General features: G+C 31.1%; 2 protein-coding genes across 3 annotated transcripts; both read left to right on the forward strand.

The window, feature by feature from the left end:
* Window positions 1–219: 219 nt before the first annotated feature.
* On the forward strand, window positions 220–5,045 carry LOC8261729 (serine/threonine-protein kinase ppk15). 2 transcript variants are annotated; one of them, XM_015727900.3, is made up of 7 exons: window positions 220–749; window positions 1,588–2,431; window positions 2,773–3,052; window positions 3,256–3,363; window positions 3,684–3,962; window positions 4,140–4,283; window positions 4,535–5,045. In XM_015727900.3, exons 1-7 carry the CDS (start codon window positions 419–421, stop codon window positions 4,721–4,723), a joined length of 2,175 nt encoding a protein of 724 aa, XP_015583386.1. In that variant the 5' UTR covers window positions 220–418; the 3' UTR covers window positions 4,724–5,045. The 2 variants fall into 2 exon arrangements, with proteins under 2 accessions (XP_015583386.1, XP_025015586.1); XM_025159818.2 differs by lacking the exon at window positions 220–749 and having other exon boundaries at window positions 2,242–2,431; window positions 2,778–3,052.
* A 4,112-nt stretch (window positions 5,046–9,157) lies between these two features.
* On the forward strand, window positions 9,158–12,565 carry LOC8261727 (carboxy-terminal domain RNA polymerase II polypeptide A small phosphatase 1). Its single transcript, XM_015727901.3, has 6 exons — window positions 9,158–9,624; window positions 10,168–10,296; window positions 10,399–10,519; window positions 10,624–10,705; window positions 11,836–11,989; window positions 12,087–12,565. The coding sequence occupies exons 1-6, from the start codon at window positions 9,313–9,315 to the stop codon at window positions 12,216–12,218; spliced, it is 930 nt and encodes a 309-aa protein (XP_015583387.2). The 5' UTR covers window positions 9,158–9,312; the 3' UTR covers window positions 12,219–12,565.
* The last annotated feature ends 3,041 nt before the right edge of the window (window positions 12,566–15,606 follow it).

The raw sequence follows: 15,606 nt of genomic DNA on the forward strand, positions 1-15,606 counted from the left end.
AAACATATTTATATTTTATTTCTGAAATTATCATATTGCATAATAGAAAGCATTTAAGGTTTTTTAGTTCCTAGTATATTTTTCATCCATGATATTAAATTCTTTAATATTAGAACATTATGAAGTCAATTGCTTCTAAACTAAAATTTCAGGGATGTTTTTATAATTATACTAAAAACCTTCACTTTTCAGAGTTGGTAAGAAAGACATAACACCTCTCTCTCTCTCTCTCTCTCTCTCTCTCTATTCCTTAGCTTCAGTTTCACAGCAAAACTGATACAATAGAAAGAGAAAGAGAGCATGCAAACCCTGAATTATGTACTCTTCACTTCCTCTTATTCTTTTCTTTCTTCTTTTTCTTGCTCTACTTTGTGTTTGACTTTGTACCATCATCATCATCATCATCATCATCATCATCATGGCAACCGCAGAAGTAGAAGGAGAAACAGAGTCAGCAGCAATAGTACACTCACCAGATATAGAGGCTGTAATGGATTTTTTACGCAAAAATGGATTAAAAGAAGCTGAATTAGCTCTTAAACAAGATATGATTGAGAAAAATGAACTGGGTTCTTTCGATTTTGAGAAGTTCTTGTTTGTTTTGCCACCTGTCAAGATTCCGGCCTCCTTCCGGCCATCTGAAGTTATTGCCGGTGGTGGTGATGAAGGATCCAAATCAAATTCTGGGTCCGTCTCAGATGATGAGTTTGTTAGCTTGGGATCCTCTACTAGTGATTTGTGCTCTTCAGGTAAATCTTCTTAGTTGTGATTAAAGATTCAATTTTATTAATAATTCTTTTGCTAATTTTGCTTGATCATGTCTTTATTTTTTTTTCTTTATTCTGAACAGGTATAATTAAGTTTTTTTTATCAATTGTACTCCATGAGGTTAACTGCAAATACGTAATCTTGTTTCATCATCTGGCTTAATATAGCATAACTTTAGGATTCAAATTTTAGTTTTTCTTTTTTCTTTATTAAAGATCAATGGATTATATCTGATACGTATAAATTAAATAGTTTGTTATTTCTTTTTATAGATATTTATTTGATTCTTTTGTTTGTTTGTGGAGGGTCTCATTAATGGAGCTCCAACAAAAAGACTTTGATAAGAATATTCTCAGTTTCTGTTACTATGAATTATCATCTATTGAAGTGTGCAATTATTGTGTAGAATTTCTATTTCTGATATGACTTGAGACAGTAAGGTTTCATTTGTTATTTATTAGAGTTTTCATTTGTTATTTATTGGAGAACCATTCTTTTAATTTTTTTCTTTTCCTTTTTGTTATTTTCTTAAATCATTTTTTTCTTTTACATGCCTTCCCATTTCTGGGCTGCACTGTTTTGCTTTGTTCATTGAATATTGGAGCCAATGTATTATTATAAATACACCATTTTTGCCATTTAATTGCGAAGAATTGAACTTGTAATTTATCCTAAATGAAGCAACTGTCATATATTAAAGTTTTTCTGGTATGTTGAAACGGATGTTGTTTCCGTTTAGTACTCATACACAAGATGCTGCTAATCATGCATCATTTTAGTTGGTGGTCACTTCAACACTCTATCAATTTTTCTCTGCAGAATTTACAAATCCATATGGGCTCCGTTCTGCATCTCAGGCTAATTCAGAAACATCATCAGATAGGTTGTCTCAATTTGGTACAGCACGTGATTACCCCGATTTTGATTTGCAAAATGACTTCTACTGGTATGATGAGAAAGACGAAGGAAACTTCATGACACCATCCTTCAATGCGCTGGACTACCTTGGTGGTCCAAGCGAGGATAAGTTTGTCATGACATCAGAGACAGTAAATCAATCTGAAAATTCACTAGGTCTATATGGTAACACTGAAGAATTTGAAGTAGAAGCAAATGATGATTACTTGGACCAGCCTTGTCTTTTTAATATGAAATCCAGCAAAGATAAAAGTGAAGCTCAAGCTATGGATTATTACCATTTTGATAAAGTAAGGCATCCTGAAGGAAACGTTGACAGGAATGACAGTTCAGCTGCCCTTTGCAAATGCTGTGCTGGAGCAGGAGGAATGTATGACGGGTGCCCTACCGATCAAATCTTCTTGAGCTCCAAAGTAACAGATTCAACTGATTATCAGCTAAAATTTGGAGATTTTCCCACTGACTATGATGTTGCTACTGTAAACAGAAAAAGCAAGGATAGTAATTACGACTCAAATTCACATTCCAGAGGTGACTGGTTTGAAAGCTATAAAAATTTATCTGAAATCAAACCAAATGGAATTGCTAATTATATAGTTGGAGAGGCAAATGAAGAAGCTGATGAGCTTAGAGCCACTGAAGAAGAAGAAGATGGGGAAGTTAATACTAATGATCTACTGATGTTAGACGCTCAGGAGGATGAGTATGAAGTGTTTGATCTGCGAATCATACACAGGAAAAACAGGTTAGTTGGAGTTGTTGATTGTCTGGAACTTTTGGTTGCATTGAGGTTTCCATCTTGGTACAGGTTTCAGCTGAACTAGTTTAAAATTGTAGGACTGCTTAACCAAGTTGTTCAAGTGTTGGTTTTAAGTGAATTTCAATTCAGCATTAATAACTTCTGAAGCCAATCTAAATGGGAATGAGAGGACTGCCCATCTATAGAAGAGTAACCCGTTTATTATAGTATCTTAATCTTGTCATCTTAAAATCCAGCTATAGTTCTTTGTTTCAATTAAAACTGGAAGCTTGTGCATTGCTGGTTGATGTGTAGAGTTAGTATACTCATATGTATGCTATGTACAGGACAGGATTCGAGGAAAACAAGGATCTGCCTATTGTTCTTAATACTGTCATTGCAGGCAGATATTATGTCACAGAATACTTGGGTTCAGCTGCTTTCAGTAAGGTTGTGCAGGCACATGATCTTTATACAGGAATAGATGTTTGCCTGAAGATTATTAAAAATGATAAAGATTTCTTCGATCAGAGTTTGGATGAAATTAAACTTCTGAAGCTTGTAAACAAGCATGACCCAGCTGATGAACGCCATATTATTCGTCTTTATGACTACTTCTATCACCAGGTATGTCTAGAAAGTTGCATATTTAGTTTTGTCTTACATGTGATTTTGAAACAAGGAGGAGATTCGACGCCCAAAATTATGATTAACAGTTGTGGTGAGTACATTATGAAATCACTGCTAGCAATGGCGGTATCAATTGTCCTCAATCTTTCCGGTTGAGATAGTCTAACCACTGGTAACGTTTTCTTCTCGAAATTCTGCAGGAGCATCTCTTTATTGTTTGTGAACTACTCCGAGCAAATTTGTATGAATTTCAGAAATTTAATCAAGAATCTGGTGGTGAACCTTATTTCACACTTAGCAGGCTGCAGGTTAGTTTGTTCAGCTGTTGGCCTTTTTTTTATTTTTTTTTTCTGCTTCCTTATCTTCAGCCTGTTTCTTTTTGGTTTACAGTTCTATCTATTCTATTAGACTGTTGCATTTAGAAAATCATTACATTTGCCTGGGATGTATCATTCTGATCATTTATGTGAATTTCCCAATTGTGAAGAAGCAGTTTATTCAGCCATTTTAATTGCTATTATTTTATTAGTGTAGATAGCCATTCCTGAAAAATTGTAAAATCTGCAAATATAAAACCGACAACATGAAACATGTGTAACTATGAATCTTTTGACTGCTGCCACAACAGGTCATAACCCGTCAATGTTTGGAGGCGCTGGAATACTTGCATCACTTGGGAATTATTCATTGTGATCTCAAGCCTGAGAACATTCTGATAAAGAGTTACAGGAGATGTGAGATAAAGGTCATTGATCTTGGAAGCAGTTGCTTTCAGTCTGACAACTTGTGCCTATACGTACAATCTCGTTCCTATAGGGCCCCTGAAGTGATTTTAGGTCTTCCATATGACCAAAAGATTGATTTATGGTCTCTTGGTTGCATCTTGGCTGAGCTATGTTCTGGGGAGGTATGACTTGTAGATTGACTTCATTTTATTTCTTAAATTAAAGTTAGTAGCATTTTGAAAATTCTGTATTTATAATCTCTAATTCCGATGGTTCTTGGGATTGCCTTGGATATCGAAGAATAGTTTTTTCCAATAATTTAGTTAGCAAGTCATATTTATTATCTATGTCTTTATCAGGTGCTGTTTCCAAATGATGCGGTTGTAATGATCCTCGCTCGCGTGATCGGGATGCTGGGTCCTATCGATTTGGAGATGTTAGTGAGGGGGCAGGAAACACACAAGTACTTCACAACAGAATATGATCTCTATTATGTAAATGAGGTTTGTATACTATATTTTCTTCAAAGAAAGAAACCAAAAAGCTCTTGGACAGCCATACATTCCCATTTTACCTTCATCAAATCAAAAGATAAAATGAGCATGCCCTTTGTTGTCTCAACAAAAGAGTTTGTGAAAGTTAAAGATGAATCTTCATTTCAAGTTCAACTTAGAGATGAATGCTTATTTAAATTTTAAACATTCTGCTTACTCTGTCACATCACTGTTGCTCATATAGCTAATTGCTTGTCCAGGAGAAAAACCAAATAGAATACATAATCCCGGAGGAATCTTCATTGGAGCATCATCTGCAAACTTCTGATGTTGAATTTATTGACTTTGTGAAAAGCTTACTTGAGGTCAATCCTGTGAGGCGACCGACTGCAAGGGAGGCACTAGAGCACCCTTGGCTTTTGTATTCATATGAGTCCAACTCCCACTGAAATTTTACACTCTTGTCGATATGTTCATGTCATGTTTTTGACTATTGTGAGCCAAGAACTTTCCACGAGCACAGGACCTGGAATGTAGATTTCCGGTATCAGTTTTGGTTTGATGTGCATGCAACAGAACCAGCTTTGCTGGGATGCATACACTTGCTTGTTAATCAACACATAATTTATTCTGTACAGACCCCTGCATTTTTATTCTTTAATACCTTCGCTTGGTGGAGGGTTTGTATGTAGCATGAACGCCAACTCATTAATTGGTATAAACAGAGGCACAATAATAAAATGATCAATGCATTGGTATGGATTAGCGAAATGGATTCAGTGTAGCATGTAGCTCTTGATGCTTTGATGATGGTCACTGCAAGTCAAGGGGCAATTTTCTTTCTTTTTTCCTATTTTTTCTGATCTTTTACCCCATCCATCTACATGGCTTTGCATTTTGCTCTCAGGATACATGGTAGGTTGTGGATCTAATTGAAGGGTATTTTTTTAGCTGACTTCTGTTCTTTTGGTACTTAAGAAATTTTTTGAATGGGAAGGTTGATTGCTAGAAATTGAACTTGGAAGATTTTAATCCACCACAAGGTATTAGTGGGTGGCCATGTTCAGAATTCTCCAGAGGCCCACACCTCTTGGGGAGAGGGCTTAGTGACAGATGTTATGAGACCTTATCCATACTAAAACGTCAAAGATGTTAACATGTCTAGTCAAATAAAGGGGATAAGCAGGAGAAATTGTCAACTGAGCTGCCTCATAGAGTTGGAGAGCTTAACTATATAGTAAGTAGGCTGCATCTGATGTGGGGTTTAAATTTTGGAAAATACTTACCTCTAGGGTTCGCCATAGATCTTGGGTATCATGAACTGAATTGAATTCAAATTATGGCTTTGGTTTAGTTCTGAATCCTTATAGGAAAAAAAGCAAAAGTCGAAATTTTTAAAATTTATAAGCGGGAATCATTTTTTACTAATAGAAAAATCAACGAGCTATGAATTATAATGAAAAATAGTTATGTTTTTATATTCATCATAAAAAAGGATATACAATAAAAAATAGTTATATTTCTACATTCATTATAAAGGTAAAAAAAAAATTCACTTAATTTTAAGAGTAAATGCTCTTATCACTTGAGCTAGTATAAAATTATATAAATTATATAAATTTTAGGCCGAGATAAAAAAAAAAAAAAAAGCATATTCATTTAACAATGGTTATAGATAAAAGGACAAACTTTAGGTATCAAAACAAGAGAGGACTTGATGTGAAACTTACATATGGAAAAAACTAAGGAAAGACTTGGTCTTAATCGCTTTTGTTTGGCTGCTACATACACGCGTCAATCTTCTTCTAGTCCATATCTAATCCAAGTTGGCCTAGAAGGACATATTTAGATAACTCCTGTGTTAATTTATCATTTATTTTAAAAACAGTGTTACCAATATTTTTGTAAAATTGATGTGGGGTGCAAGCAAAATTTACCCAATTTTTAATTTCATTAATGGTCCAAATCTGACCAAGAAATTGACAAGTTTTTATCAATATCAAATTGGCCTTAGAAAATTCATCAAATTGGAGCTGTATTACAAAATTGATCACATATCATCTCTAGAACCTTTCTTTATCCTATTTAACTATTTCTAGTCAATATTTTAATATGTATTTAACTTATTTAATTAATATTTAGTAATTTTAATAGTTTATCATAAAATCAGCATCATCCATATATAGAAATAATTTCCTAACAGGAAACATATGTATTGCATTTTTAGCATTAACTTCTAATTAAATAATAATTTTAATCTAGAAAGAAATATATTAATGATATACATTTTATTAATCTATAAATATAATTGTTTTAATAATAATAATAATAATAATAATAATATCAAACAAATTCTTAAATGTCTATTTAATCAAACTAATGCAATTATGTTTTTTATTAAGATTATTTTTTTTTAAGAGTTTTTTAAATGGATGTTAATTTCATGCCATGTCAGCATTGAACTGTAGCAGTTGGATATGATGGCTCTCTCTACCTTGGAATCAGAGCACAGACAAAAGACCATAAAAGGAAAAGATAAAGGTTGCAGATGGTTTCCAGTAATAGTGAGTGCAGCAGATGTGAGCCTGTCTGGCTTTTAGACGAGGATGAGGACGAGGAGTAAGTAAATAATGATAATTAAGGACAAAATGCTGCAAAAAATCGTCTCTTCTTATTGGCTCATTCGATTCAATAAAAACTCCCTCTTTCACTCTCTCTGTCGTCTTTTTATTTTTCAATTTCCATACTCTCTCCTTAGCGCGTGTAAACACCCCCCCAATCATTGCTTGTAAATTCCAAAACTTGGTATTATCTTTAACATTTCCATTACAAAATAAAAACAACAATTGTATCTCTTTGCATCAAAATTCAAAGAATTCTGTGGATCGTTAAATATATAATCAATATAATCATTAGTCATCTTTAATTAGATATGAATTAAGCTTTAAACAATGATATAAAAACAATTCTTGAATTTAGATATAATTTCTCAATATCTTTTTACAAATTCATAAATTATTGAAAATCTTAAAAAAAAAGAACTACAAAATTTAAATATTTGATTAGATGCATAATAATAACTAAAATATTTATAAAATTATTATTTTATCAATAATTATATTACTAAGAGAAAAAATATGATTTATTATGAACTATACAATATAATAATTAATTTTTTATACTCTATATAAAATTAATAATCATATATATATTAATCTTTGAGACTTAAATATTTTTGACATGTATGTTTAATTTTTGATATATGATATTTAATTTTATGTGTAATTTTATAATTTTTTTACTAATTTATTGATTTATAAGTTATATTTCTAATTAAATATTGACTTTAATCCTAAAGATAGTACATTAATTATATTCTAATATTATATTAACTAAAAAATAATTTTCTGATCAGATAATAATATTAATTTTATTTTTTAAAAAATATATTAATTATATTTTAATAATAAATTAACTAATAGATTAGATATATTTTATTTTAATATTATATTAACTAATATATTATTCTTGTAATTAGATAATAATTCTAATATAGAAAATAATATTTCAAATAATATTTTTAATATTAAATTTAATAATAAATTAAATTTTTAACTACATAATAAAATTTTAATTTTAGAAAATAATAATTAATAAATAATTACTATCTTAGGATTGAAATAGTTATTCCTGCCAGATGATATTAAAATTAATTAATAAATAATTTTTATATTATTATATTAATAAAATTTTAAAATTTTAGAAAATAAAAATATATAAAAATAATTAGCTTGCTATTATTTTTTTAAAATTTTATAAAATCAATATTAAATATTTAAAAAATTATTAAATTTGTATTTATCAATTTAATTTTATAATAAAAATAATAACGATTATAAAACTCATAGGTAAATAACTAGTATATATATATATATATATATATATATATATAAATTCTGAATCTTAAATTTTTTGACATATATGTATAATTCTTGGCATGATTTTTTATTTTGACATGTGTATTACTTTTGACACTTGAAATTCAAAATTATGTGTAATTTTATAGTTCTTTTATTAATTTATTAATTAATAAGTTACATTTCTAATTAAATACGGGCTCTAATCCTAAGAGATAATATATAAATTAATAAATAATTTCATAATTAGATAGTGATGCTAATTCTATCCTAAGAAATAATAACACATTAATTATATTATAATATTATATTGACTAACAAATAGTTTTCTAATCGGATAATAATATTAAATCTATCCTAAAAATAACATATTAATTATATTTTAATATTATATTAATTAATAAATTAGTTTTATAATAAATAATAATTCTAATATAAAAAATAATATTTTAATATTATATTTAATATATTAAATTTTTAATCATATAATTCTAAAAGATAGCAGTATTAATTATATTAATATGTTAATTTATAATATTAAAATCAATTAATAAATAATTTTTATATTATTGTATTAATAAAATTTAAAATTTAAGAAAACATTTAGAAATATTTAGTTTGTTATTATTTTTTAAAATTTTAAAAAGTAATATTAAAAATTAAAGATTTTATTAGATTGCATTTAACAACTTAATTTTATAATCAAAATGAATTATACAATGCGGAAATAAACAACTAGTTAATATAAATATGAGAATTTAATTTAAAATTTCTAAAAAATCAAATTATTGAAAAAAAATAGCTCTTTTACTTTGAGATCAATCAAATATAAAATTTTGGAAACCGAAAGTATCAAACTACAGGATACTTGAACCATATAACACTCTAGTTGAAGTACATAATATAATATCATAAAGATGCAATAACTCACCAATCAAAAGCGCGTGGTAATAACTTTGGCATATCTTTATCTCTCTAGACTAATTTATTTGTTTTTCTCTGTCTCACTAGGCATTTTATCAAACAATCAGCATCCACGCCATAGCCACCAAGAATAATAATAAAAAGCAGCAAAAAATTTGAAAATCACTCAGTTTTTCTAAAAAAAAGGAACGGTTCAAATGGCTGAGTTAACTCAGCAAGAGATAGTTTACTCACCACGGTCGATTCAAGTATGGAGAACGCTATGGAACTGGCTTGCTTTCTTCTTCCAGATCTTTCTACAGATCCTTAGAGCTTTAGGTCACCTTCCTCTTCTCTCTTCTTCTTCTTCTTCTTCTAGTAACACTTTTAAACCGTTACCGGTCATCGAGTTGACTGAGACCGAAACCGAAACCGGAACCGAGACTGAGACCGATCTTTCGGCTGCTACTCTCGAGATCGCTTCTGGTCCCGTGTCTTCTCCTGTTGATCAGCCTTTTAGAAAACTCACTGTAATATTCCTTTTTATTGTAATGTTTTTTATTTGATTGATTTGATACACACAAATAATTTTAGTTGTTTAGCTCTTCCGTGAAAATCGTATAATGGGTATGGTTTTAAAGTTAAGAGTGTGTTGGGAAGTCTAAAAAATTTGCACGTTCAATTCTATTTAGTTCAACTCTTGTGTTTAGACAGCTTTTAGTTGATAGAATTCAACATAGGAAACGGCATGATTTTGTAAGCATTCAATTCAATTGAACTCTTGCAAATGATTAAATTCCAAATTAGGCCTGTGACTTATTTTTATTTTATGAAACATATTATTAGGCTATTGGTTTTGAGGTCTGTGGATTATGGAATCAAGTAATAAAATAGGAGGTTTTCAGGGAATTGAATAACCGGTGTTGTTGTTCTTATTATTGATCTCAAGCTATTAAGTTTCTTCAGGATTCTTTTAAACGTTTGCAAAGTTTCATTTTTACACCTCGTGGTGTTGTCAGTTCTCTTTTGTCTTCTGGTCTTGTTTACACTATTGAGCATGTGTGCTATTGCAGGTAGTTCTGGACTTGGATGAAACTCTAGTATGTGCATACGAGACGTCTAGTTTGCCAGCTGCTCTGCGTAATCAAGCAACAGGAGCTGGAGTGAAGTGGTTTGAGCTGGAATGTGTTTCTTCAGACAAGGTATGTCTCATATTCTACTCTTTTCTTTTATTGTAAAATAAATGATTGTATAGTATTTGTTGAAAGAAATTTGTTATGATTTCGATATGTTCGGTTTTGAAGGAATGTGAAGGAAAACCTAAGATAAATTATGTCACGGTGTTTGAGCGTCCAGGGTTGGCTGAATTCCTAAAGCAACTTAGTGAATTTGCAGATCTTGTTCTGTTTACCGCTGGCCTGGAAGGTACTTTCATATTTTATGCTTTCTTACAGGCTGCCGCTACTTTTTCTTTTTCCTTTTATTGCTAACTTTGTTGTAAGTTAATTACCATATATGCATGTCCGTAGGTTACGCTAAACCCCTGGTGGACAGAATTGATACAGAAAATGTATTTAGTCACCGCCTTTATCGGCCTTCAACAATTAGCACGTAAGCCTTTTGCTTTTCTTTTTCTTTTTTTCCCCTCTTTCTTTGTTTGTGATATGAGAAAATCAACCCTTGAAATGTTTATCCTTTATTAGCTTGTATATTTTTTATGGTCTAGAAAATAAGCCAGAAAATGCACTGGTAGTGGTATGGAAGGTTGAGCACATTGAAGTTGTAAGAGAAAGGAAAACAATGTGTAAAGGTAAACCTTTACGGCTTGGATGAAGTAGTAGAAAATGTTTTAGTAACCCTGAATTTCCTTGAAGATTTAGCCCCATACACGTGGTGGAAGAAAATGACTCAATATCCTTCCCTGATTAGTTTGGAATTTAGGTTTAGATGAATTATTAGCTTGAACATTGTGCTGGTCTAGACTCTAGAGAAACATGCCTCTCATGCTAACAAGTGAAAGCATTTCTTGAGTTTTAACTGCTTGATGAGCTTTTATTTTTTCCTCAGTTTATAGGGAAGTTTCAAATGTTCTGCTATGTTAACTGTTCACCACCATGATTGATCCATAAAAACACAAGTACCTTGTAAATGGAGAATACTATACCCTTAGCCTTTTAGACCATGTAATTACTACAATCTCCAAGTTAAATTACTAGTGCATTACATTTGGCTACCTTTCCTTGCACATGCTTTGAAAAGAGATTTTCCATTAGATACATAATTAATTGTTATATCTATCTGTACATGGTCAAACAAACTCCTGAAGATTTGTTTTAATTATTGTAACCTTAAATTAAACTGTTTCTTGTGCTTTAATCCTGTTGAAATTCAACTGGCCTATATTTTATGTAGAATCTTGAGTTTGTTTGAGCATCTCTTAGAAAGAGGACGCATTAGTATCTAGTTTATGATTTCTGATTTTACTCGAGTTCGATGTTCACATACTAAGTCAATCAAGAAACATCATGATACAAGTGCATTTATTAGGACTATGCAATGCAATATGTTCTGATTCTTCCTTTGAGTCTTACAATGTACATATTTAATTGATTCTAGTCCAAGTTCCATTCTTTTCATATGAAATTCGTTCTATCACTGGAAGCATGGGCTACTTTTGCAACCATTAAGCTAGAGATTAGCTCTTTTCTTTCAGCAAAACCTCTCATGTGGCATGTGAACAGGCAATATCGAGAGCATGTGAAGGATCTCTCCTGCCTATCAAATGATCCTTGCCGAATTGTTATAGTTGACAACAATCCATTTAGTTTCTTATTGCAACCGATGAATGGAATTCCATGTGTTCCATTTTCTGCAGGTCAACCACATGATACACAGGTAGCTAGATCTAACCCAGAAACTTACAGAATCATTTCTCAAAACTTGTTTCTTCATTTACTAATCACCTCTCCGTCTGTTGCTTATGGTTCATCAGCTTCTTGACGTTCTTCTTCCACTTTTAAAGCACCTGTCTAAGCAGAAAGATGTCAGACCTGTGCTATATGAACGATTCCACATGCCCGAGTGGTTTCAAAAGCAGGGAATCCCCGCTTCTAGTTTGACATAGTTGGATAAAGATAGATGCAATGAAAGCCATTGTTTTCTTTTGCTATCGAACACAGTTATCATTCAAAGGCAGCATTGTGTGTAGGAGACACAACTTTTTGTATAGCATTGATTTATATGCTGGAGGCGTGGCTAAAAGCCAAAGTTCATGCAATCTCAGAAAAAGAACTGCTCTGCTGCTTTCATTGGAAAATAGGTACAATAGTTATTTCTGTAGATTTGTTAATACTTTGATTCTCTATTGTAATTCTGTTTATATGCTTGCATTGCTGTTGGTTGTTTTATCATGTATCTTTCAGAGTTCTGTATATTGTACTTTATCAATGATTATTATTATTAGTTCACACATTCTTGCTGTGTCTCTAAAGTATACATTTGGTTTCTAAGAGAGATTTTCTGCTTGTTTGTTCCATGAGATGTGGATTTATTGCTGCTTATCATTGTTAATGGAATCAGAATGAGGCAGTTTGAAGGGATGGGATTTAATGCTCATGTGTGGCCCAGTTATCTGCTTTGAATCAAAAACTTAATCATCTAATCCAATGACTGATGTTTCAGTACACATTGGATCATTTTTACTTTTCTGAAATAAGATTTCTCCACCGAAACCCCAACCCTTCCTGGAATGCATTTTTAGTACTGGCTCTTGAGCCAAGAAATGAGTGTCTCCCTATTTGGTGCTTTCTACAAGTCAATTGCATGTTTAATTTCTTGAAGCTATCTCTTGTCTGCCAATTCTTGAGCATGCCATTTCTGGCCTACCTGCAACAACAAGAAGAACAGTCTAGTAATCTATTTGCCAACTGTTCTATTAGCTGCACGCTGAAGGAGAAGCTTATTCCATATTGCAATCCTCTTCCCTTAACCTTAAACCTAGCAGCAAAATGTGGTTGTTGACAACGGCCTTAATGCTCATGGACTGACCTTTCTGCACTGTCAAGTATCTAGATTATCCCCTCCAACTGCCTTTTGACAGTCTGTGTCCGCATTCATCCGGTTGCTGCTGGTATAGGTCTTAGGGCAGAAGAAATGCTTGCCAAACTTTTGCCTTATGTACTGACAGGTTAGAAACACACTGCCAAGTCTTGATATCATCACCTTGTATGACACCAGAAATTATCTGGCAGTGTCTAGCAAATGGAATTATGGGAAGACATCTGCACCGGCACATGGGCGGTGGTCGCTTTGTCAAGTGATGGATAATGGTTTAGCATTTAATTAAGGGTTAATTGACATGATCTTTAGGAACTCTGAATCTTTTTTTAAAGCTTTGCATATCCTCAAAGCTTATATATGTTGTAACCATGCCGACCTAAAGCTTGTATATGTGTATACATACAATGACAAAAGGCAGTCACTTTCCTCTTCAAGAGTCACCATCTTCGTACTTTTTCTGGTACCTTCGATTTTTAAATTCTCATTGGTGTCTGGAACGCAGTGTCGTTCTCCTTTTTAAAGTCGTACCCAACTGGAAAACAGCAAAAATTTGCATGTTGTAGTGCCAACATGCCTCGTAGTTGTCATATAGTATTGTAGTTTTCTGTTTCTAAATCATTGGAAAGATGTTTATATTTTTTTCTTTCTTGGTCATACTTGCTTTAGATTCATGAGCATGCTCAACCTTTTTCTAGGGTAAGTTGATATTTAATGTTGTAATTCAGTTATTATAATATATGTGATGTACTAAGCCTTGTAATGCAAAACAAAAGACCAATTCTTCATTTTTATGGATACCTTTCTTTTGGTTTATTTTAACACCACAAAATAATTGAAGTTGCCATTTCACAGACTTGGTATTTTTCTATTAGAAGATTTTAGGATCAAATTCCACCGCGTAGAGAGTTATTACGAGGAATTAATTCCACAAGTAGAAAATGTCTCGAACTCGAAACCTCTATCTCTAAAGATAATAACCCAATTAGGTCTAAATTGATGTTGTTGTTGTATTGGGTCATATTTAAATTATATATAGCTCTATAAAGATTATGTAATGAAAAAAAAAGCATATAGGGTCATTCCAAGCTTATATGATCATTCCTAGCAAAGATTGCTACTACTGATAATTTCTTCTCCATTTTTTTTATTATCTAAAAAAGATTAAATGTATACTCTTCTCTTCCTGTTAGTATCTGAAACTTCCTAAAATCTAACAATTAATTCCTTAAAACTTTACTTAATTGCAATTAGATGTACTTGAATGCCCATAATTTTATTGGTTTGCACATGTAATTATAAATCAAATAAATTTTTTACAAAGTGCATATACCAACTGCACAACTATTCAAATATTAAAAAGGAATGTAATTAAGCAACTTTCTCTACATGTAAAGATTATGTAGACTGGAAAAAGAAGAAATCCCATCTATAATCAATCTAATTACAAATGAAATACTATTATTTCTTATGGAGGGGAAGCATGACGAAGAAGATAATGAAAAAGAAAATATTTAGGGGGAAAAAGTATTCAGGTCAATGATGCAGATATTCTGCAGGATGTGGATACCTTCCACTAAACAAGGAAACATGATAATTGTATTCCATAATTATCAAGATATTTGGTTGATTGTAAACAGATGCTTCAAGCACATACTTTAGCAGTGAAAAATAATAATTTTTTAAAATTAATTTTGTAGAAAACCAATTATGTTAGGGTTATAGTTATATATATTAGCATATATTTATATTCTTGACTTATGTTCTTGTATTGTGGAACAGCCATGATTACTCTCATTACTTACTTAGCTGTAGCTTAATGGATTCTATATTTCTTTAGTTAATCATTATTTTCTTGTATATTTCCTTTTAGCTATATCAGTTTGACCATGTCCTTATTTATTTATTCCTTTCTGTTCTTCTTCTTTATTTAATTTCCAGAACTACATGCAATACACAGGTTTCTTTTATTTATATGAGCTGCTTTTTCTTCTTCTTTTTTCTTTTTAAAAAAATCAATTTCAATTTTTAATAATAATAATAATAATAAATTTTTAAACTTGTCAAAAAAGATTCCACAAGATAAGAGTCTTAAAATTGAAAAGTCAATCATCATAATGTATAAAAGACTAGAGCACTACTACTTTGGTCAAAATTTTCTCAAATATGGAAACGTAATTAGATGAACTTAATCATTTCCATGGAAAAATAAAATTCAATTCAATTCATTGTATCTAAGCACAAAATTGCAATAAAAATTTTGATATTTAAATAGCGATGAATTTAGTTTTTTATTCGACCAGAAAATTGATATTTTATAATTTTTATGTATAAAAATTTTAAGAGAAAGATTTTCAAATTAAAAACGAAACCGTAAAGTTAATATAAAAATAATATTATTGAGACATGAATATATAAATCAAAATTTACTTTATATAACTTGTATTTTCAGGAAA

This window comes from Ricinus communis, chromosome 6 (assembly GCF_019578655.1).
Source record: "Ricinus communis isolate WT05 ecotype wild-type chromosome 6, ASM1957865v1, whole genome shotgun sequence".
Lineage (NCBI taxonomy): Eukaryota > Viridiplantae > Streptophyta > Magnoliopsida > Malpighiales > Euphorbiaceae > Ricinus > Ricinus communis.

Bases quoted from the DNA above. Each gene is read 5' to 3' on its own strand.
- LOC8261729 (XM_015727900.3), top strand. From the start codon at position 419: ATGGCAACCGCAGAAGTAGAAGGAGAAACAGAGTCAGCAGCAATAGTA. The intron at 2,432-2,772 runs GTTAGTTGGAGT...TGCTATGTACAG, and splicing joins ATCATACACAGGAAAAACAG to GACAGGATTCGAGGAAAACA. The intron at 3,053-3,255 runs GTATGTCTAGAA...GAAATTCTGCAG, and splicing joins ATGACTACTTCTATCACCAG to GAGCATCTCTTTATTGTTTG.
- LOC8261727 (XM_015727901.3), top strand. From the start codon at position 9,313: ATGGCTGAGTTAACTCAGCAAGAGATAGTTTACTCACCACGGTCGATT. The intron at 9,625-10,167 runs GTAATATTCCTT...GTGCTATTGCAG, and splicing joins AGCCTTTTAGAAAACTCACT to GTAGTTCTGGACTTGGATGA. The intron at 11,990-12,086 runs GTAGCTAGATCT...ATGGTTCATCAG, and splicing joins GTCAACCACATGATACACAG to CTTCTTGACGTTCTTCTTCC.